The sequence below is a fragment of the Phocoena phocoena genome, chromosome 3 (genome assembly GCF_963924675.1).
Source record: "Phocoena phocoena chromosome 3, mPhoPho1.1, whole genome shotgun sequence".
NCBI lineage: Eukaryota > Metazoa > Chordata > Mammalia > Artiodactyla > Phocoenidae > Phocoena > Phocoena phocoena.
Window position 1 is genome coordinate 156,983,656 of NC_089221.1, and position 23,606 is coordinate 157,007,261.

The 23,606-nt window shown below is 39.7% G+C and overlaps 1 protein-coding gene across 1 annotated transcript in view; it reads left to right on the forward strand.

Annotated features, from left to right (window-relative positions):
• Positions 1 to 23,606, forward strand: part of SNAP47 (synaptosome associated protein 47) — a 50,428-nt gene that overhangs the window by 8,782 nt on the left and 18,040 nt on the right. The window contains exons 2-3 of the mRNA XM_065874599.1: positions 15,361 to 15,851; positions 23,357 to 23,481. Coding sequence (XP_065730671.1) covers positions 15,361 to 15,851; positions 23,357 to 23,481 — 616 coding nt within the window. The remainder of the gene's footprint in view (positions 1 to 15,360; positions 15,852 to 23,356; positions 23,482 to 23,606) is intronic.

Sequence of the window (23,606 nt, forward strand, 5' to 3'; positions counted from 1 at the left end):
CCTGGACAGTTCCTGTGACCATTTTTTACACTTTAAATATAACTATGTTGGGTGAATGGTCAGACAAATACCAGATAAAGTCCACATTACAGAGCAGTAGCAAGGGATGGCGCAGAACGTCAGAGTTACTGGAGCAAGTCTTGTCAGTGAGGTTGGCATCCAGAGGCTTTATTTGCAGCTGCCTCTTGGGAGGGAGTTAAGAGCCCTGGTTCCCTAATGCTCATTCAACAGCCATGCCATTCTTTAATCAGATCTTCACCACTTCCTCACATTCTGTGGTAAAATAAGGACTACATAGTGAATTTTTAGAAAACAAAGTTTATTTACATATATTAAAATTCTGGATTAGACACTTCCTACTTTTTGGTATTCTGTATGTCAACCGAGAAAAGAGGCACAGCTAAAATAAACAAAAGAATTTATTTGGTGTCTTAGAACCATTACCTCAGTTGTTTGTCAAGAATTGTGATTTGAAGATATAATTACAATTTACGTTTCATTGGGTTTCTAAGCACTTTGCATAGGATACTAGGAAATCTATTGTTGGAGTGTCCAGATTTTATCTTGGAAATGTGGCCATAGCAGTCATGTGGTCAGCCATCTGCCTTTGCCCAGTACAAGAGTAAAATTTGGTTCATGCTATATCAGCATAAGGTGGAGGTCAAATCCAAAATGCAGTCTGTTCTGTTCAGTTAAGCACACAGGTTCACACATGTCTCTTTAAATGAAACGAGGACGTGTTAGTAATGCAGACTTGATCGCAGTTTGCTGGAATCTACTTGGTGAAATAATTGGTCTGATTCTGTTTTCACTGGGGTCTGTGAGTAAGTAGTATTGTCTCAGTCTTTATATGTTGGAAAATGCCTTTATTTTACTGACACTCTGAATGATAATTTGGCTCTTCACAGTTGAGCCAAATTTAGCTCAACGTTTTGAAGATGTTTTTCCATTGTCCTCTTTGCGTATGTTATTGCTAAAGAGAATTTACTGTTTCTTTGTGGCTAATGTTTTTTTCCCCCTATTTTAGATGTTTTTTTACTCCATTGTGTCTGTGTAGATATTTTAGAACAGCTTTCTAATTTATATACCACAAAATTCACTCATTTTATATGAATAATGATTTTTAATAAATGTACAGAGTTGGACAAACATCACTATAGTTCAATTTTAGGACATTTCCATCACCCCCAAAGGTTGCCTCAAGCCCATTTGCTGTCACTCTCTGTTCTCACCCTAGCCCAGGTCACCACTAATCTATCTATTCTCTTTTCTCTATTGTATAGGGTATTATCTTATGGAACTCTGGACATTATATTCTGTTTTAGCAGATCTTTCTTTGACACATTGCCCCGGGGAGCAAGGAGCTGATTCTTCTTACTGCCATGTGGGGATGAGAGTCCAGATTCTTCTCTTGGCCCTAGTTTATGCCTTGGGATGGAAAAGGACACCTGTTGCTACTGACTGGGGGTGGAATTTCAGGTTTCCCCATAGGCCTCTGCTAATACCACCCTGATTGGGAGAATGAGGGCTGTCTTGTTACCCCCTCCTGGCCTATGTTGACCTGTAAGGTTTCCCTCATTACTGCTGGCTCCTCACATGGCCTTCTCTGACACTACCCCAGTTAGGAAGAAGTACCCCTCAGTGCAGGTAGGAGAGGGTCCGTGTCTAGGCTCCTCATGTGGTGTTTGCTGATGAGGATGGGAGTGGGCTGCACTTCTTTCTGGGGAGTTTGGCTGGAGTAGAGCTGTTATTGACTAAAAGTTCTCTGTCTTGTCAGCTTCCCCTTTTCTACAGGGTAGGGAGAGTAGGCTTTCTTTTATTTATTTATTTATTGTCTGTTTATCCAGGTTTCTGGCTTCTTCAGGACTCAGTTCAGAATATAGTAAATAAAAAGAGAACTCGCTTCCTCAGAGTTTCTGAAGTCCTGAGACCTACCAGCCTGACTTTTTCTCTCCACTCTCCATAATCTTATGTGTGTTTCATATATAATATCCAGGGTTTTAAGCTGTATTTAGTGGGGAGAACAGGGAGAAGTGTATCTACTCTATCTAGTCCTAGAATTGGAAGGCCTTCAATTGATCTTGTCTTGTATCCAGCCAACTTTCTGAATTCGTTTATTAGTCCTAGTGGCTTCTGTGTGGATCTGTAGGATTTTCCACCTGCAGAATCATGTCTTCTGTGAATAAAGATTGTTTTACTTTTTTGCTTCTAATCTTGATGCCTTTTATTTCTATTTCTTACCTAATTGTACTATCTAGAATTTGTAATACAGTGTTGGCTGGAAGTGGTGAGTGCAGACATCCTTTACTTGTTCCCAGTATTAGGGGAGAAGACATTCAGTCTTTCACTGTTAAGTTTGATGTTGCCTGTAGGTTTCTGATATCAGATTGAGGAAGTTCACTTCTATATCTGGTTCATTTAGTGTTTTTATTAAGAATGAATATTGGGTTTTATCAAAAGCATTTTCACCATCTATTGAGATGGTCATGTGGTTTTTGTCCTTGATTCTGTTAATACAGTGTAGTATCTTAATTGATTTTCAGATACTAAACATTTCAGATATTTTTGTTCTTGTGATAAGTCCCACTTGGTCATGGTACATAGTCCTTTTGGGTTTGGTTTGGTAACTTTGTTGGGGATTTTGTGTCTGTAGTCATGAGGTTTATTGGTCTGTAGTTCTCTTTCTTGTGATGTGTTTATCTAAATTTGGTTTGGGTAATACTGTCCCTCATCTGTAGTTTCTGGAGAAATTTGTGAAGGATTGGTATTATTTCTTCTTTAAATCTTAATAGAATTTACCACTGATGCCAACTGGGCCTGAGTTTTTTATGTGTGTGGAATATAATTACCAATTCATTTCTTTACTTGAATAGGTATATTCAAATTTTCCTTTTCTTCTTGAGTCAGTTTAGTAGTTTGTGGTGTTCTAGGAATTTTAAAATGTTATCTAAATTGTCTAATGTTGTAGCGTAAAGTTGCTTGTGACTTCCTTTATAATCCTTTTCATTTATGTAAGGTCTGTATTAATGTTCTGCTTTCATTCCCAATTTTAGTAATTTTTTAAAAAGATTATTTATTTATTTTGGCTGTGCTGGGTCTTAGTTGTGGCATGCAGGATCTTCATTGTGGCGTGTGGGGTCTTTTAGTTGCGGCATGAGGGCTTCTTAGTTGCCACATGTGAACTCTTAGTTGTGGCATGCATGTGGGATCTAGTCCCCCAACCAGGGGTCGAACCTGGGGCCTCTGCATTGGGAGCGTGGAGTCTTACCTACAGGACCACCAGGGAAGTCCTGATTTTAGTAATTTTTGTGTTCTTTCTTCTTGGTTGGTCCAATTGAACAGTTTGTCAATTTTGTTGATATTTTCTAATAATTAATTTTTGTTTTCAATGACTTTTATATTTCTCTTTTCTATGTCATTGATTTCCTCCCCTCTTTAATTTGCTCTTCTATTTTCTTGTTTCTTAATGTGAAAGCTTATGTTTTTGATTTGAGATCTTCTGTAATACAGGTTTTATGGTTATAAATTTCCCTCTAATTACTGCTTTAGCTGCATCCCATAAACTTTGGTATGCAGTATTTTTATTTTTATGTAGCTCAGACCATTTTCTAATTGTCCTCAGGATTCTTTCTTTAACCTATTGGTTATTTGGAAGTGGGTTAATTTCCAAATATTTGTGGTCTTCTGAAATTCCGTTCTGTTGATTTCTATTTCATTCCATCATGGTCAGTGAACAAAGATACTTTGCATTATCTAAATCTTTTTGAATTTATTGAGACCTGTTTTATGACTTAGCAAGGAGCTGGCAAATGACAGCAGACTAAATTCATCTCACCTCCTATTTTTACAAATGAAGTTTTATTGGGACACAGCCATGCCCATTCATTTGTGGTTGTTTTCCTGGTCTAATGGAAGAGTTGAATATTTGTAACAGAGACAGTTGGTCCTCAAAGCCTAAAATATTTATTGTTTGGCCCTTTGTATAAAAAGTTTCCTGACCCATGGTCTAGCATAGCATCTATGTGGGAGAATGTTCCATTTATACTTGAGAAGAGTGTACATCCCAGTGTTGTCGGATGCAGCGTTATTTAGATACCAGTTAGATGGAATTGGTTGATAATGTTCAAGTGTTCTGTATCTTTGATGGTTTTTTCAGTCCATTTTGAGAGTAGGGCATTGAAGTCTCCAACTATTATTGTTGAATTGTCTATTTCTCCTTCAATTTTGTCAATGTTTTCGTAATGTATTTTGTGATTCTATTGTTAGGTGTGTATATATTCATAATTATTGTTTCTTCATAATGAATTGACCCTTTTATCATTATAAAATGACTCTCTTCACCTGTGTTAATTTTTAAAAAATTTTTATTTTGTCTAATAACAATAGAATAACTCTATACCTCCCTTAGGATCACTGTTTGTGTGGTGTATCTTTTCTCTTTTTACTTGCAGTCTATAGCTTTGAATTTAAAATGTGTCACTTATGAACAACATATAGTCTGATCTTTTTTTTTAATCCAGAGTGACAACTTCTGCCTTTTGATTACAGTGTTATTCATTTACATTTATTCTAATTATTGGTATGGTTGGATTTACTTCTGTGACTTTGCTATGTGTTTTCTATATGTCTGTAGCTTTTTTCTTTCTATTTCTCCTTTACCACCTCTGTGTGTGCATTAGCTTTTTTTCTAGTGTACTATTTAAATTATTTCATTAGTATTTTAAAAATTATTTTCTTAATTGTTATGTTAGATATTACAATGTACATCTTATGATCTATTTCAGATTAATGCCAATTTAATGTACTCCATTATAGCTTCATTTCCTCCCCTACCTTTGTGCCATTGTCATATATAGTACATCTATATATATTTTAAACGCAATAAAACAGTACTATAATTATTACTTTGTACAGTCTTGTATATTTTAAAGAAATTAAGAGAAGAAAGAAAAATATAGAATATTTTATTCTAATCCAGATACTGCTTTCAGTACACATCATTTCTACCTGTGGACTTGAGTTACAATCTGTTATCACACTCCTAACCCCCTTTTATGCCATTATTTGTCATATATATTATATCTTTATATGTTATAAGCCTCAGTATAATTTAAAATTATTATTTTATGCAATTACCTTTTAAATCAGTTAGGAAAAGTAAACAAAATACTTATATTCTCTAATTACCTGCATGATCTCATTACCAGTGCTTTTTGTTTCTTTGTGTGGATTTGAGTTTCCTTCTGGAGGTGTCATTTCTTTTCAGCCCAAGGAACATCCTTTAGTCTTTTTTTCAGGAAACAGGCTTGCTAGCAGTGAAGTTTCTCAGCATTTATGTGTTTGGTAATGTATTTTCCCTGCTAGTTTTGCTGGTGTAGAATTCTCTACTGGCAGTTCTATTTCTCTCAGAACTTGGTTTTTGTCATCCCATTACCTTCTGGTGCTCATTGTTTATGATAGAGGTCAACCGTTAATATTATTATGATTTCCTTATTCATGATAAATCATTTTTCTGTTGCTGCTTTCACAGTTTTCTCTCTGTCTTTGGCTTTCAGTGGTTTAACTAGGATGTATCTTACTATTGTTTTAATTTAAGAAATTCCATTTGGTTCTTTTTTATATAATTTCTCTCTCTGATTTGATAGTCTCTGATGAATCATTGTCACGATACTTTTCTTTACTCTTCTTAACATGGTTTTCTTTAACTCTTGAACATTTATAATTACTTCTTTGACATCTTCACCTCTTAAGTCCAGTATATGAGTGCTCTCAGAAATGGATTCTGTTGACCTTTTTTTCTACTCCTGTGTATGAGTCACATTTTTCTGTTTCCTTGCATATCTAATACTTCTTTGTAGAAAACTTGGCATTTTAAATAATACATTGTTGCAACTCTGGATTCTGATCTCCCTTGCCACAGGATGGTGGTGTTTGTGGTTGTTTTTATTTGTTTACTCATTTTAGTAATTTGCCTGAACTAACTCTGTGGAGTGTGTTTCCACTGTCATGTGCAGCTTTTTTATTTTTGTTTTTTTTTATGTTTTAATTTTTAAGTATGGCTTGGTTCCTGGTGGTTGTCCCTGCATCAGCATAGCTTAGTGGTCAGCCATTGATTAGTCAGAGGTTATGTTTAAGTGCCTTGTGCTGACAAGGCTCTACCCTTTGCCATTGGATCTCTGTGTAGACTTGGGGAATACTTTCAAAATTCAGATACTTTAGAAGTCTGCCCATTTTTTTAAATTTGTTTCTGATCTTAAACAGAAGACATTGACTTTTTCAACATGAGGCATACAGTTACATGTACGTTTTTTATACATACATACATGTATGCTTTTATAGATATCCTTTATCAGATTGAAGAAATTTCCTTCTAGCTTGCTGGGGTTTTAACATGAATGAGTACTGAATTTCATCAGAATCTGTTTTTGCATCTTTTGTGATGATCATACAGTTTTCCTTTTGTTTTTCTACCAATGAAATAAGTTGCGGTGATTAATTTTCAAATGTTAAACCAACTTCAGTTTCCTGGGATTAATATCACTTAATCATGATATTATATTCTTTTTTTATATATTATTAGATTTGACTTAATATTTTCATGGAACTCTATATCTGTGTTACTGAAGGATATTGTTAATGTACGTATTTCCTTGTAATGTCCTCATCAGGTTTACGTATAGGAGTTATACTGGTCTTGTGAACTAAATGGGCAAAACATTCACTCTTGTTCTATTCTTTTAAAGAGTTGGTATACAGTTATGATGATTTCCTCTCTATATATTTGGCAGAATTCATCAGTGAAGCCACTTGGACCACAGTTTTCTCTATGGCAAGATTTTAAATTACAGATTCAATTTCCTTGTGAGGCTATTCTTATTATTAAACTATTTCTTGCCTCAGTTTTGAAATTTTGGGTTTTTCCAGTGTTTTGTGTATTTCATGTAAATTGTCCCATTTATAGGTATAGAGTTGAGTATAAAATTCCCCATAAACCTTTCAAAGGCTAAATGATCTGTGGTGATGCCCCTTTTTTTATTCCTGATATTGGTAATTTGCATTTTCTTTATTTTTTCTTTATTATTTCTTGCTAGGTGTTTAATTTTAAAAATTACTTCAAAGAAGCAACTTCTGGCTTTGTTAATATTTTGTATTTCTTCTGTTTTCCATTTCATTGAGTTTTTTAAAAATAAATTTATTTATTTATTTATTTTTGGCTGCACTGGGTCTTTGTTGCTGCACACGGGCTTTCTCTAGTTGCAGCGAACAGGAGCTACTCTTCATTGCGGTGTGTGGGCTTCTCATTGTGGTGGCTTATCTTGTTGCGGAGCATGGGCCCTAGGTGCGTGGGCTTCAGTAGTTGTGGCACATGGGCTCAATAGTTGTGGCTCATGGGCTCCAGAGCGCAGGCTCAGTAGTTGTGGCGCACGCAGGCATAGTTGCTCCGCGGCATGTGGGATCTTCCCAGACCAGGGTTCAAACCCGTGTCCCCTGCCTTGGCAGGCAGATTCTTAACCACTGTGCCACCAGGGAAGCCCCCATTTCATTGATTCCTACTTTTCCTTTCTTCTACTTACTCTGGGTATAATCTGTAACTTTTTGAGGTAGAGACTTAGATCACTGATTTTAAACCTTCCTAAGAAGTTTTCAAACATATGCATTGAGAGATATGAATTTCCCTCTTATGACTGCTCTATTTGCATCCCCCTGTTTTTTTGTGTATCATGTTTTTAGTTTCGTTCACTTCAAATATTTTCTAATTTCCTTTATTTTAGAATTGTGTTTAGTTTCCAAATATTTGAGGATTTTCTAGTTAGCTTTTTGTTATTGATTTCTAGTTTCATTTCTTTGAGGACAAAGGATGTGCTCTATATAATTTCAATACTTGAAATTTATTGAGACTTGTTACACTCTTTTTTCTTACAGTGTTATTGAGATATAACTGCCCTACCATATTGTGTAAGTTTGATGTCCAGTATAATGATTTGACTTACATACATTATGAAATGATTACCACAGTAAGTTTAATGAACATCCATTGTCTCTGATAGATACAAAATAGAACAGAAATTTTTTTTTTCCTTGGGATAAGAACTTACAGGATTTACTCTCTTATCAACTTTCATGTATAACATACATCAGTGTTAATTAAATTAATCATGTTGTATACATTACATCCCTAGTACTTAATCTTATTATTGGAAGTTTGTACCTTTTGACTACCTTCATCCAATTTCCCCTTCCCCCAGTCTCCACCTCCAGTAACCACAAAACTGATCTCCTTTTTTATTAGTTTGTTTCTTTGTTTTTTTCTTTTTAAAGATTTTTATTTATTTTAATTGAAGTATAATTGATTTACGATGTTTCAGGTGTACAGCAAAGTGATTCAGTTATACATATATATGTGTATGTATATTCTTTTTCAGATTCTTTTCCATTACAGGTTATTACAAGATACTGAATATAGTTCCCTGTGCTATACAGTAGGTCCTTGTTGGTTATCTGTTTTATATATGGTAGTGTGTATCTTTTAATCCCAAATTCTTAATCTGTCCGCCCCACCTTCCCCTTAGGTAACCATAAATTTGTTCTCTTTTGTCTGTGATGCTGTTTCTGTTTTGTAAATAAGTTCATCTGTATCAGTTTTTGAAGTGTAATTTACCTACAGCACTATATTAGTTCCAGGTGCACAACATAAGTGTTTTGAAATTTCTGTACATTACAAAAGAATCACCATGATAAGTCTAGTTACTGTCTGTCACCATTCAAAGATATTATATTATTATTGACTATATTCCCCATGCTGAATTTCATCCCTTTGACTCATTTATTTTGTGCCTGGAACTTTGTACCTCTTAATCTTCCTCACCTGTTTTACTCATCCTCCTCTCCCTTCTGGCAACCACCTGCTTGTTCTCTGTATCTTTGACTCTGTTTCTGGTTTGTTATGTTTGTTCATTTGTTTTGTTTTAGATTCCACATATAAGTGAAATCATACAGTATTTGTCTTTCTCTGACTTATTTCACATTGCATAGTACCCTTCAAGTCCATCCATGTTGTTGCAAATGGCAAGATTTCAATCTTTTTTTACGGTTTCCATTCTATATATATACTACATATTTATGCATTCATCTGTCAATGGGCACTTAGGTTGCTTCTGTAATTTGGCTGTTATGATTAATGCTTCATTGAAAATAGAGGTACATATATCTTTTTGAATTAGTGTTTTTGTTTTCCTCAGAAAAATACCCAGGAGTGGAATTGCTGGAACGCATGGTAGTTCTAGTTTTAATTTTTTGAGGAATTTCCATAATGTTTTCCATAGTTTTCTGTAGCTGTACCAATTTACATTCCCGCCAACAGTGTTCCAGAGTTCCCCTTTATCCATTTCTTTGCCAACATTTCTTATTTGTTGTCTTTTTGATAACAGCCAACTGACAGATGTGAAGTGATATCTCATTGTAATTTTGATTTGCATTTCCCTGATAATTAGTGATATTGAGCATCTTTTCTTGTGTATGTTGGCCATCTGTATGTCTTCTTTGGAAAAAATGCCTGTTCAGGTCCTCTGCCCATTTTTTTGATTGGGTTGTTTAGTTTTTTTTGATGTTGAGTTGTATGAGGTCTTTGTATATTTTAGATAGTAACCCCGTGCATGTATATTGTTTGCAAGTGTCTTATTTTTCTTATGTTTCCCTTGCCTGCGGAGACATATCCAAAAAATATTGCTAAGGCTGATGTCAAAGGGTGTACTGCCTATGTTTTCTTATAGGAGTTTTATGGTTTCAGATCTTAAATTTAACTCTTTAATCCATTTTGCGTCTATTTTTGTGTATGGTATGAGAAAGTAGTCCAGTTTGACTCTTTTGCATGTAGCTGTCCAGTTTTCCCAACACTATTTATTGAAGAGGCTTTCTTTACCAGGTTGTATATTCTTGCCTTCTTTATTGTAGATTAATGGACCATATAAGTGTGACTTCATTTCTGGGCTATCTGTTCTGTTCCATTGATCTTTGTGTCTGTTTTTGTGCCAGTACCTTACTTTTTTGATTACTGTAGCTTTGTAGTATAGTTTGAAATCAGAGCATGATACCTCCTACTTTGTTCTTCTTTCTCAGGATTGCTTTGGCTATTTCTGCGCCTTTTGTGTTTCCATACAAATTTTAGGATTTTTTTTCTAGTTTTATGAAAAATGCCATTGGTATTTTGATAAGAATTGCTTTGAATCTGTAGATTGCCTTGGATAGTATGGTCATTTTAATAATATTAATTCTTCCAATCCATAAGCATGGTATCTTTCCATTTGTTTTTGTCACCTTTGATTTCTTTCATCAGTGTCTTATAGTTTTCCAAATATAGGTCTTTAACTGCCTTAGTTAGATTTATTCCTAGGTATTTCATTCTTTTTGATGTAATTGTTAATGGGATTCTTTTTTAATTTCTCTGATAGTTTGTTATTAGTGTATAGAAATGCAACATTTCTATACACTAATAACAAACTATCAGAGAAATTAAAAAAGAATCCCATTAACAATTAATGCAATGTATCCTGAAATTTTACTGAATTCATTGATGAGTTCTAGTAGTTTTTTGGTGGCATCTTTTGGATTTTCTACGTATAGTATCGTGACATTTACAAACAGTGACAGTTTTAATTTTTCCTTTCCAATCTGGATTCCTCTTATTTCTCTTTCTTGTCTAATTGCTATGAGTTGGACTTCCAATACTATGTTGCATAAAAGTGGTAAGAGTGGGCATTTTTGTCTTATTCCTGATCTTAAAGAAAATGCTTTCAGCTTTTCACTGTTGAGTATGATGTTGGCTGTAGGTTTGTCATATGTGGTGTTTATTATGTTGAGGTATGTTCCCTCTAGACCCAATGTTGAACATTTTTATCATAAATCGATGATGAATTTTATCAGAAGCTTTTTCTGCATCTTTTGAGATCATATAATTCTTATTCTTCAGTTTGTTAATGTGGTGTATCACATTGATTGCTATGCAGATATTGAGCCATTCTTGCATCCCTGGGATAGATCCCACCTGATCATGGTGTGTGGTCCTTTTAATGTATTGTTGAATTTGCTTTGCAGATATTTTTGGAGGATTTTTGCTTCTATGTTCATCAGTGATGTTTGCCTGTAATTTTCTTTTTTTGTAGTGTCTGTCTGGTTTGGTATCAAGGTGATGCTGGCCTTGTAGAATGAGTTGGGAAGCATTCTTTCCTGTTTAATTTTTTGGAATACTTTGAGAAGGATAGGCATTAGTTCCTTTTTAAATGTTCTGTGGAATTCACCTGTGAAGCCCACTAGTCCTGGAATTTTGTTTGTTGGGAGTTTTTAAATTAATAATTATAATTAGTCTGTTCGTATTTCTTCCTGACTCAATCTTGAAAGATTATACATTTCTAGGAATTTATCCATTTCTTCTAGATTGTCCGTCTTATTGGCATGTAATTGTTTGTAGTAATCTCTTACAGTCCTCTGTATTTCTGAGGTTTCATTTGTAACTTCCTTTTCATTTCTGATTTTGTGTATTTGGGTCCTCTCTCTTTTTTTCCTTGATGAGTCTGGCTAAAGATTTATCTTTTCAAAGAACCAGCTCTAAGTTTCATTGATCTTTTCTATTGTTTTTTTAGTCTCTATTTCATTAATTTCCACTCTGATCTTTATGACTTCTTTCCTTCTAACTTTGGGTTTTGTTTGTTTTTCATTTTCTACTTCCTTCAGGTGTAAGGTTAGGTTGTTTATTTGAGATTTTTCTTGTTTCCTGAGGTAGACATATATCACTATAAATTTCCTTCTTAGCACTGCTTTTGCTGTGTCTTACAGATTTGGGATTGTATGTTTCCATTTTCTTTTGTCTCCAAGTATTTTTTTATTTCCTCTTTGATTTCTTCTATGACCCCATTGGGTTTTACTAGCATATTGTTTAGCCTCCATGTGTTTGTGTTTTTTGCAGTTTTTTTCTTATAGTTGATTTCTTGTCTCATAGTACTGTGATATGAGACTAGAGTTATCTTAAACTATCCTCATTTTTAAAAATTTCTCTTTCTTTTTTCTGTTCAACTTGGGTGATTTCAACTACTCTGTCTTCAGATCACCTGTCTGTTCCTCTGTATCATCTAATCTATTGATTCCTTCTAGTGTATTTTTTAGTTTCAGTTACTATTTGGTTCTTCTTTATATTTTCTGTCTCTTCTTAAACTTCTCACTGTGGCCATTCATTCTTTCCCTGAGTTTGTTGAGCTTCTTTACGATCATTACCTTGAACTGTTTACTGGGTACGTTGCTTATCTCCACTTCACTTAGTTCTTCTCCTGGGATTTTATCTTTTCCTTCGTTTGGAACATGCTCCTTTGTCACCTCCTTTTGTTTACTTAATTTTCTGTGTTTATTTCTATGAATTAGGTAGGTTGGTTATGTTTTTGATGTTGGAGAAGTAGGCTTGTGTAGGAGACATCCTATGGTGCCCAGCAGCACCAGAGTTATATGATCTAGGGATGCCCCTGTGGGCACGTTGGTAGGCAGGGCTGTCCCTGTCCCAGTTGGCTACCAGGCCTTGCCTCATGCAGAGGCTGTTGGCCACTGGTGGGCAAGGCTAGGTCCCAGAGCGGCCAACTGAGTGGCCCTGGGGTTTCCTGAGGCTTATCTCAGCCTGCTGGTGGGTGGTGCCTGGTCCCAGTGCAGTTGACTTTGGGGCCTGGGGGGCCTTGGACTGCTGTCTGCAGGTGCTGACAAGTCCCGGTACTGGTACTGGCTTGCTAGTATGTGGAGCAAGGGCCTTGAAACTCCTGGGGCTGGTGCCAGCCTGCCTGTGGGCAGAGCTGTATCCCAGTATGGTCGGCTATAGGGCCTGAGGTCCTGGGGCTGGCTCCAGTCCATTGGTGGGTGGTGCCAGGTCCTTGTGTGGCTGACTACAGGGCCGTGGGTCCAGGACTGGTCTCAGCCTGCTGGTAGTCAGGGTCATTTCCTCATGTAACTGGCCTGTCAGTGTGGGAGGTCCCAGGACTGTGGCCAACCTGCTGGTGGGTGGGACCGTGTCCTGGTGCAGATAGTCTAGACACCAAAATTGCCCTTGCCAGCACCAGTGTCCTCATGGTAGAACCTAAATGGCCCCCATAAATGGCTGCCACCAGCATCTATGTCCCCAGGGGAGTTCTGGTGGCCTCCTCCCTCTCTGGCAGCCTTCTCCAAGTTCAACAAGTGGGACTGACCTAGGCTTCTTTCAGATTACTCCCTCTGTGCTGGGTCTAAGAGCATGTGAGATTTTGTTTGTGGTTTTTTTTTTTTGCAGTACGCGGACCCCTCACTGTTGCGGCCTCTCCCGTTGTGGAGCACAGGCTCCGGACACGCAGGCTCAGTGGCCATGGCTCACGGGCCCAGCTGCTCCGCGGCATGTGGGATCTTCCCGGACTGGGGCACAAACCCGCGTCCCCTGCATCGGCAGGTGGACACTCAACCACTGTGCCACCAGGGAAGCCTGCTTATGTTGTTTAAGAGCAGAGTTTCTGTTTCCTACAGCCCTCTAGCTCTGTCTTATGTAAGTCCCACTGGCCTTCAAAGTCAGATGTTATGGAGGCTTATCTTCTGTGTAATACTGGGCTGGGGAGCTCAGTGTGAGGCTTGGACCCATCACTCCTTGGAGAGAACCTCTGCAATTGTGATTGTCCTCCCTTTTGTATGTCACCTACCTGGGGATGTGGGTCTTAACTATACTGTGTCTCTGCCCCTTCTACCCATCTCACTGTAGTTCCTTCTTGATAACTTTAGTTGTGGAAAACTTTTTCTTCTAGTCTTCAGGTCCTTCTCATCGTTAGTTCCTCTGTAAGTAGTTGTAAGTTTGGTGTACCTGTGGGAGGAGGTGAGCTCCAGGTGTTTCTTCTCTGCCATGTTGACCACTCTGTTATATATAATCTTTTTGTTGTTATTGTTTATATTCTGAACAATAACAGTTCAGGGACTTAACACTCTGGGACTTAACAGAGTGCATTCAGCATTTGGATGATGTTTCTGTAAATATCAGTCATGTTTGAGATGGTTGAATAGTGTTGTTCAAAATGTCTATATTCTTATTAATTACTTTTGTCTTCTTGCTGTATCAGTTGTGGAGAGCAGTTTGTTAAAATCTACAACTACAGGTATGATTGTCTATTTCTTCTTTTAGTTTTGCCAGTTTTTGCTTAATGAATTTTGAAGTTCTGTTATTAGATGCACGCATATTTACTATCATTAAGTCTCTCTTTTGGATTGATCCTCTTATTATTATGCATTGCCCCTCTTTTTCCCCAGTAACACTCCTTGTCTTAAAGTTTACTTTTGGCATGATATCTTCTTACTTTACTTTTCCAATCCCTTTACTTTCAGTGTATCTGTATCTTTATATTTCACATTGCTTCTTGTCGACAAGATATAACTTTGTCTTGTTGTAGACTGACCATCTGCCTTTAAAGGCTGACAATCTGCCTTTTGATTAGAGAATTTAGTCCACTTACATTTAGTATGATTCCTAATATGGTTGTGATAATTCTACCATCTTGTTATTTGTTTTCTGTTTATTCCATTTGATCTTTGTTCCTTTGCTTTTCCTTTCCTGCTTCCACCGTTTTCCTCTCTTATTGTCTTTTTAGATATATCTCTGGATATTATAAGTGGTTAATTTAGAGTTGTCCAATATGGTAGCCACTAGCCACATTAAAATTAAGTTTAGGGCTTCCCTGGTGGCTTAGTGGTTGAGAGTCCGCCTGCCGATGCAGGGGACACAGGTTCGTGCCCCGGTCCGGGAAGATCCCACATGCCGCGGAGCGGCTGGGCCCGTAAGCCATGGCTGCTGAGCCTGTGCGTCCGGACCCTGTGCTCCGCAATGGGAGAGGCCACAACAGTGAGAGGCCCGCGTACCGCAAAAAAAAAAAAAAAAAAATTAAGTTTAAAATTCAATTCATCATTGCATTAGCTGCATTTCAGGTGCCCAGTAGCCACATGTCCCCATTACTGGATTAGGCAATACAGATTACTGAAGAAAGTTCTATTAGACAGCTCTCTAGAGATTATGATCAGGATTTATTTTGGTCAAAATTACACCAGGTCAAGTGTGAAAAGAGCAATATTCTAGTCGCAGGATGTGTGTTTTTGTTGTGTGTCTACTTCTGGTTAGTTTTGTATCTGTAGGCAAATGTCCCACTGCTCTTAGCCTCAGTTTTCTTTTCTAAAATGTGGGGATAATAATGCCTGCTTTTTCTGCTTCATGGAGTGCTTGTGGAAAAGAAAACTATAAAATGGTAACATTCTTTATAAAAGTCAAAACAATTTTCAAAAAAAAAATTAACTCATTGACTACTTTCTGTGTTGTGTTTGCTTTTTTAGGCTGCTGACAGAACTGGAGTCTCCTTCTTGGTGGCCCTTTAGCTTCAAGCTTTGGAAGTTGCCATCAGAAACAAAGCCCAAGTGGGACGCCTCAATGGCTAGTTCCAAAGCTTTGGGAAAAGAAGGGATAGTGATCAAAATTCCTGCTGTTATTTCCCAAAAAACAGAATCTCATGTTAAACCAGGAAGGCTCACCGTCTTTGTTTCTGGGTTGGAAATCCACAACTCAGATTCTTTGCTCATGCACAGATTTGAAAGAGAAGAAGTAGATGACATCAAGGTTCATACACCTTATGAAATTAGCATCCGCCAGCGGTTCATTGGGAAGCCAGATATAGCTTATCGTTTGATATCTGCCAAGATGCCAGAGGTTATCCCCATTTTGGAAGTGCAGTTCAGCAAGAAGATCGAGTTTTTAGAAGATGCCTTGATGCTCAGAAGCACTAGAACCTCTCCCCTAGCAGAGAAGGGCTACTCAGTCTGGCATGCAGGTGAGTGATCATCAAAACAATCTGTGCGCAAGGCCTCTAAAGTCACAGTCAAACTCAACACACCCATGGTGCGTTGCCGTGATGCATCACGTAGAGCAACTGCCAGTTTCAGCTCACTAGTGACTACCTATTTGTTTGTAAATAAAAATAATTTCAGACAGTTTTCCTTAGTACTTGCCCCCTGAATCTCAAATCACTCAGGTTTATCATGTACTTGAGAGCTGTGCCTTTTCAAATAGGTCAGAAATGGTTTTGGTGATGCTTTCAGAACAAAGGAAAGCTCCAAGTTAGATGTTTTCACCTCTTTCCTCTGTTTGATTTGAGAACCAACACTTTAGGGTCTTAACTAACATCATCCCCACCTGCGCTGGTGTGTCTCCAGTCCCTTCCCCTGACCCAGCATCACACTCGGTTTTCTTGGCACTTAATTGAGGTATTCCCAGCCCACCTTCCAGATGGGCATGTGGATATCAGAATTTTTGAAAATTACACACCATAGTTTCTGTGTGTTTTTTTTTTTTAGCATCTCAGAAGTATTGTGAAACCCTTGCTTTTCTTGGCATTATGGCTGCAGTATCCTCTTTTAGGTCTCTATGGGGCATAGAGGGTATAGCTGAGTTTGGCCTGAGGTTCTAGTGTGGGTGGCAGGACATGTGGATATGTCCCCAGGTCCCAGCCTCCTTGCTAGCATAGAATAACTTGGTGGTATCTGACTTCTCGGTTTTGCCATTCTGACTGATGTCAAGTGGTATCTTAAAGGTATTTTTATTTTTTTGATTGATTGTGAGGTGGAGCATCTGACGCCTTTTAGTTGCTTTTTGGTCCCACAGATTTTGCTCTGTGGGTTGCTTGTTCTGGTTTTTTTTTTTTTTTTCCTACTGGGCTTTTTTTTTTTTTCCTCTCTGATTTGCAGGAGTTCATTATTCATTCTAGATATTCATCCCTTGTTGACTTTAGAAGCTACCAATACTTCTCTTAGATTGTCAGCTTCCATTACAGAAATCTTTAATTTTTCTATGGTCAGATTTACCATTTTTCCCCTTAAGTTTATTTTTGAGCCCTGCTTAAGGAATCCCAAAGTCATAAAATATTCTAATACTAGCATTATAGGTGACATTACTTCTATGTTATAGTGATTTTTCTAACAAGTAATAGTCTTTTCTTATTAACTTCAATTGCTAGAGTTTGTTTAAAGTAAGAGATATGGGCTTCCCTGGTGGCACAGTGGTTGAGAGTCCGCCTGCCAATGCAGGGGACACGGGTTCGTGCCCCAGTCCGGGAAGATCCCACATGCCGCGGAGCGCCAGGGCCCGTGCGTCCGGAGCCTGTGCTCTGCAGCAGGAGAGGCCACAGCAGTGAGAGGCCCGCATACCACAAAAAAAACCAAAAACAAAAACAAAAAATAAAGTAAGAGATATGTTTGTTACTATTCCAGTTCCTTTTCTTTTTTCCTCTTAAGTGATTGATTTCAATTCCAATATATAATCTGTTTCCCTAACATATGAATATTTTGATGTTATTCTAGATGACTTCAAGTTTCAAAAAGAAACTGCTTGATAATAGATCTGGTCCCATAAATATCAAAATGTTGCAAATCTTAATGTAAAAACTTAATTTAGAAACTTACTTTCTTAATTTAGAAACTTACATTTCCAGATTTTTCTTTGGCCCCTCATTCAAGGCAGGGCTCAGAAGCTGGCCCATAAAAGGGCCAAGAAGGGTACACTGTACCAGCCAACATAAGATCCTGACCAGAAGGGCCCTTCAGGAAAGGCCATTTGCAAGCTCAGCTGGGTAGCCTCTCTGATACCCCAAATCTCTGAGTCCCCCTCACTGCTGTTTTCCTCTGGGAGGAGCCTCAGCAGTGAGAGGAGGGAGGAGGCCCTGGCTGGTGGGACCAGATGCAGAGCACCGTGGGCTGTTGGTTCTGACAGTGCTGTTGGAGAATCCCTCTGTGCCAGGCATGGTGCCAGGTACCTACAGTCCTGAAAACAATCCTTCTTCTTATGGAGCTCTACCATATTCGTGGGTTTTATGTTAGGCATGGTGGTTTCAGAGAGAGAACACGACATAGAATGTTACAAATGAGATGGCAGATGCGAGCATGTCACGTGTGTCACAGAAAGTCACACTGTACAAGTGAGAAGGGTGCAAGCTTGCTGTGCCTTGCTGTCATGGAGGGTGGGTCCCAAGGAAGATGGGATGGTAAGCTCTGACTCCAAGCATACAGGTGGCAGATGGGCCTAGAGAGGAGGGAGTGAGTGCCAGGGCCTCTGCAGCCATAATCAGACTGCAGGAAGCTGAGTGAGTGCAAATTCTGCAGGGCCACCCATCAGGAAGGGGAAAATGAACCTCTTGTGCACAAGCTGAGGCTGCTGACCAGAGGCTGAACGTCTTTCTCCTCAAGGAAGCTGCAGATATACTTTTAAGGTTTTTCAGCTGATTGAACCAGGCCCACCAGATTGTCTAGGACAGGCTCCCTTCACTAAAGTCAACTGGCTGAGAACCTTCACCACGTCTACAAATACCTTCCCAGTAACACCTAGATTAGGGTTGGATTGAATAACTGGGGACTATGGCCTCACCCATCACAGTAACGGATTGTATATGTATGGAATGAGCTGAGCCACATCCACGGTGACAGATGGGTTTTCATCTCAGTGCTAACTTTAGCCTGTGGGTAGGATCCCTACAGTGTGTCTGAGTCTGGACTGAGCATGAAGTGCCATCCTCCCCTGGTGAAGCCTCCCTGCGTAGGCGAGGCAGGTGTACCTTACAGCTGTGGATTTGGAGAGGTACAGATGACAAGGAGTTATGTTTGGAAGAAGCCGGCATGCTGAGTTCAATAAGCAAGACGGTATCTCATTTGCTTGGAACTTCACAGGAATCCTGCATAAGCCCAGCAATGAGAACTTACTTCTCATTGTTACCTCCCGTTGTTGCATCTGTCAGCACCTCTGTTTTTACTGTTCTGCACTGGAAACTACAGAAACAGTGGAGGTAGAAACCATGACTTTGACCTCTCAGAAACATATTTCTCTCCTTGATGAGCTATTTTGGTAAATTGTGTGTGGCCAGAAGGTGGCGGTCTAGTAACAGGGGACCAGTGTCCTAGAAGAACTTTCCAGAGACCTCTGTAGTAATGTATAGAGTAGACAGGTTGAGGGCCTGGGGTGGCCAGGCCAGGACTGGGGGAGGAAGAGAGTCTCCTGGGCTTCAAGGGCTGGAAATGATACAAGTGGGCAGATCTCACCTTAAGGAAGAGCAGTTGCAAATTGCTGTTTTTCTGCATAGTATCTTTAAAATAATCTTTTAAATTTTAGAATAGTGTCAGACTTGAGAAAAAGTTGTGAGGATAGTACAGAGAGTTCCCATGTCTCCCACACCCAGTTTTCCCTATTCTTGTCATCTTACATTAGTATCGTTCATTGTCACTACTAATGAGCCTGTACTGATGCATCTTTATTCACTAAAGTCCATATTTTATTCAGATTTCCTTATGTTTTACTGTTCCAGAATCCCATCCAGGACCCCACATGATATTTCAGCATTTCATCTCCTTGGACTCTTCTTGACTGTTACAGTTTCTCAGACTCTCTTTGCTTTGATGATCTTGATGGTCTTCAGGAGTAGTGGTCAGGTTTTTGTAGACTCCCCTAGTTGGACTTTGTGTCATGTTGTCTCATGATCCACTGGGGTGATGGGTTTTGGGAGGAAGCCCACAAAGCTCTTATCATGTAAGAGCAAGGTCCGTGCGTAGCATTTTTAAAGAGTTTTTTCGGTACTGATTTTTGTTTTCACTGTTTGCGAACTGTCGCCTTCTGAGAGGGGCCTTCTCTGACCACCTAATTTAAGAGGACTAGTTTCCCATTCACTGATCCTATAGAAATCTTGCCTAGCACTTGCCCTCTGGTGCTGGTACCCTCTGGTTTGCTGTTCAACTTCCCACACTGGGATGTGTGCTCCAGAATCAGACACAAGTCTGTCTTTTCTCACCCCATCTCCAGCACCCAGGACAGGCCCAGGTAACCAGAAGGCACGCGCATCTCTGTGTAATGATAAATAAACTTCTGAGGCATTGAAGTCTCTGCATAGGGTCATTAATTTAAGATCATCTTTGAAATAGTAAAGTTCTGACCCTGGGACACAGCACCATGCTGACCACCAACAGACTCCATGTGGTCACTAGGATATGGGTATCAGGTTGACCACCAACAGACCCCTCCATGTGGTCACTAGGACACAAGCACTGCACTGACTTCAGACAAGCCCCATGTTATTAGTTTATTAGGACATGGTGACCCCCTGACTATCAACAGACCCCTGGAGAGCTGCTTGGCCCTCACCCACTTGATCCCTTCCAAGGACCCATGAGTCAGTTGAGACTGCTGTCTCTCTCCATTTCAGTTTTCTCTCTGTTACACTTCCTGTTGTATTGAGGACATGGGCCGTTTTGTGTTTTTTTTCTGAAAGGGCTTCCCACCCCAGTTATATAAGCTGCTGGATCCATCCCTGGGTAGAGTAGGCATTTTCCTGTGTCATCAGTGAGGCATACGGGGCCCAGAGACAGGGAGAAAGATTTGCTCAAGGCTGAACAGGCTTGGAGCGGTTTTTCTGCTCCCAGGTCAGGCCCTGGTGGTCTTTGGTCTGAACTTGCAATGAGGTCAGGAGTCTATGTCTGACGCACAAAGGAGACTGGCGTCCCAGTGCTGCCCCTGCCAGCATAGTCCTTACTCAGGGTTTCCCTCGATGCCTCCTTGTTCTTGGAAAGTGGAATCATCTGTAAGGTAGCATGTAGCTTGAACAATTTGTGATTATTTTGTTTAACTGAGATAACTAATGACTTTTGAGACAAAAACCATCTTATACTGAACTAAATTAATTTTTTCAGAAGATATTTCAAAGCATTGAAGTAACTGAGTCAGCAACCCAAGTCTCAACACAAAGTTCACGGGGGTGGCCGAGTTTTGTATTAGGCAGGATCCTGCTGGTCCCACAGCTCGTTGTGAAAAACATCTCTTATTAGTATGTTCCAGGAAGCAGAATCCTCAGTTTTGGTTTTCTGGTTGTTTAAGTAATCCCATTTGTTAAACATTCAAAAATAGTATGTCTCTAACTGTAATATAGCTGTAGGTGTTGAAATGGAAACCAGAGTGACAGTGCAGGAGCACAGTTCTGGGCACAAGTGTGAATTAGACATGGGCCATGCTCTCAGAGAAGCTAGCTGGGGAGATCCCAGTTTGAAAAGATGCTGAAAAAGATAAATAGCAGTGCAGTACCAAGCAAGTGACTGTCAAAGGTGTGTAAACTGAATGGTACCAGGACAGATGAGGGAAGATTGCTGTTAATGGAAGGGCTGAGTGGAGAGCATGTCTCCAAACTTGGGCTAGGAGACATCTGTCTGCATGACATGTGCAGAGCGGGGGCAAGGTGGGCAGGAATAGCATGCTGGGGCCAGGGTGCCGGGGTGGCTGGAACAGGAGTCTGCAGGATCAAGAGCAGACTAGGAAGGAGGAGGGTGTAGGCTGAATGGGGAGTTTGCTTTCACCCATTAGGCCATAGAACCACTGTTAACATAGACAAGTGAAGTGCGCTTTGCCATCATGTTATCACTGATAATGTTTTAACGTCAGGTATGTTAGTTGGCCTTTCCTTTAGGCTAATAATATCTAGTAAAACATGTCCTCTGTTGTCTAGTTTAGCTCTGATGGTGTTCTATTGCTGTTTTAGAAAAGTGCTTTTCATTATGTAACATGTTAGTGACATTTAGATCATGTAAGACCAACCGACAGTGAGTTGTATGCTATGGAAAGTTCTGTGCTAATTAATAAGCCCTTAGGATGTTGAAGTAGTGGCACTTTGGAGATTCCAGGACACAGGTTGTAAAATCAGTTTGGTTGGTTGCAACCAGCTTTTATATAAAGAATAGAATAGAAAAGCACATCTGAGTACATGGTGTGTACTAAGGTTTTTGTCTTGTGAAACTTTTTCAGACCTCCAAGGTGCTTGTACGGGTGTAGCAGTTCTGTGTAGGAAGCACTTCGCACAGTGGTGCACAGTTAAAGGGCACGAAGACTCTCACAAAGGGCCTCCTTCCTAGTGGAGATGGGCCTGGGAGGGCTCAGGCCCGCAGTGTGGAACCCTCGGGTCTTGCCTCCATGCAGGTTTTGCTTCGCATCAACTGGTTCCTGAACTCACTCCATCTGGCCAAGACCCTTTTCCTCTCTAGGATCCCAAGAGACATGCTTTCTTTTTTTTTTTTTTTGAGACATGCTTTCTTGTCATCATGTCTTCTTTGCTCAGCTAGGTAATCTCAGGGAGTGTTAATTTGTAAGAAATTTTTTGAGAAATAAGAATAAGGGGATGTTTGTGTACCTGTTGGAGGTGGCTGGTCTCTCCCTGGGGAGGAGGGGCTTGTGCAGTTGGTGTGTCCTGGATTCACCACCTGGGTTCCTGCTGTTCAGGCCCAGCAAGACCTTTACCCCAAAATGGATTTCCTTTCCTAACAATGCATTTATCAGTTGCTCCAGGCTGCTCAGATGAAAGGCAGCTCTGCTGACTGCCACTAGGGTCCTAGGAAGGAAGTGGGGTATCCTGCTTTGGCCCTCCCATTTTGCTGAAGCAGAGAAATCTGCTCAAAGGAATTGGTGCTGGAATCCACACTGCTGGTTCTCACCCCAGAATGCTTTCCAGCATCCTAATAAATAAGCATGGCTATATTGACACATCTGAGGTGGTCTGTATTATGGAGAAAAGCAGGTGACAGACTCTAAGCTATGCTCTTATCTGGGCCTTACAGTGCCAGGGTTGCAGATGGAGGCAGCTCTTTAAATAAAGGATTTTCACTGTTCCTTGCCAAGCTGCTCTTCCGCTTCTTAGCAAGACTACCCAGGCATAGATATGTGAGTGGAAACACCCCTGAGCAATGCCTTGCCACGTGCAGCAGTCTGGCTCACCCCTACCTCAGTACAGCTCCACATTCAACTTTGCTTGACCTGACTAGCTGACCATTTCATGTGCTCTCTAGAACCACAGTGTTTTGTGGGGCAATCAGATGGTAATGCAGTTCCTAGTAGTGTATTTCATGTACATTTCACCGGGGCTCAACAAGTATTATGTTTCATACTCCAATCTATTGTCCTCTCAAAAAGAAAAAAATCACTCCTGGATAAAGCATCTTTCTTCTAAAAGCCAGTTATAGAACTAGATCCTGAGTATTTACAGTGTTGCACACTCTGATCAGTGTGGGGTAAGGAAGCAGCCCTGGACTGGGGTAGAAGGCAAGGATCAGGCGGGTCCCACATTCAGTCAGCTCAGCAGAGGTTCAGAGAGGTGGACTCACCGCTCCCGCAAACACAGAAGCTCTAAACCAGTAAATGCCTGGGAAAACACTTCATCAACCCAAAGAGTTCTGACGGTCTTAAACACTTTTTGTAGAGTTCTGAATGCCCTTGCGTTGTTCACACCTTCTAGAAGATGCCACTCTGTTTGACTTTCCATTTCAGCATCTGGGCTTTTGGACCGAGCCATGCACTGTGAGCCCTCCTCAGGGAACCAGGAAGGGAGGCCACTTCAGCTACAGATGAGCGAACCGTTAATTTCCGAGGGGGACAGCCAGGAACTGAGACAGGTAACATGCATTCGTAGTGTCATGTCCTCCCCTGCAGGCAACTCACTTCTCTTTCTTGTCTAAAAACAACTCTCCACTGATTTATGCTTGTCTGTCACCTGCACGGAAATGCTGGGACATCCACC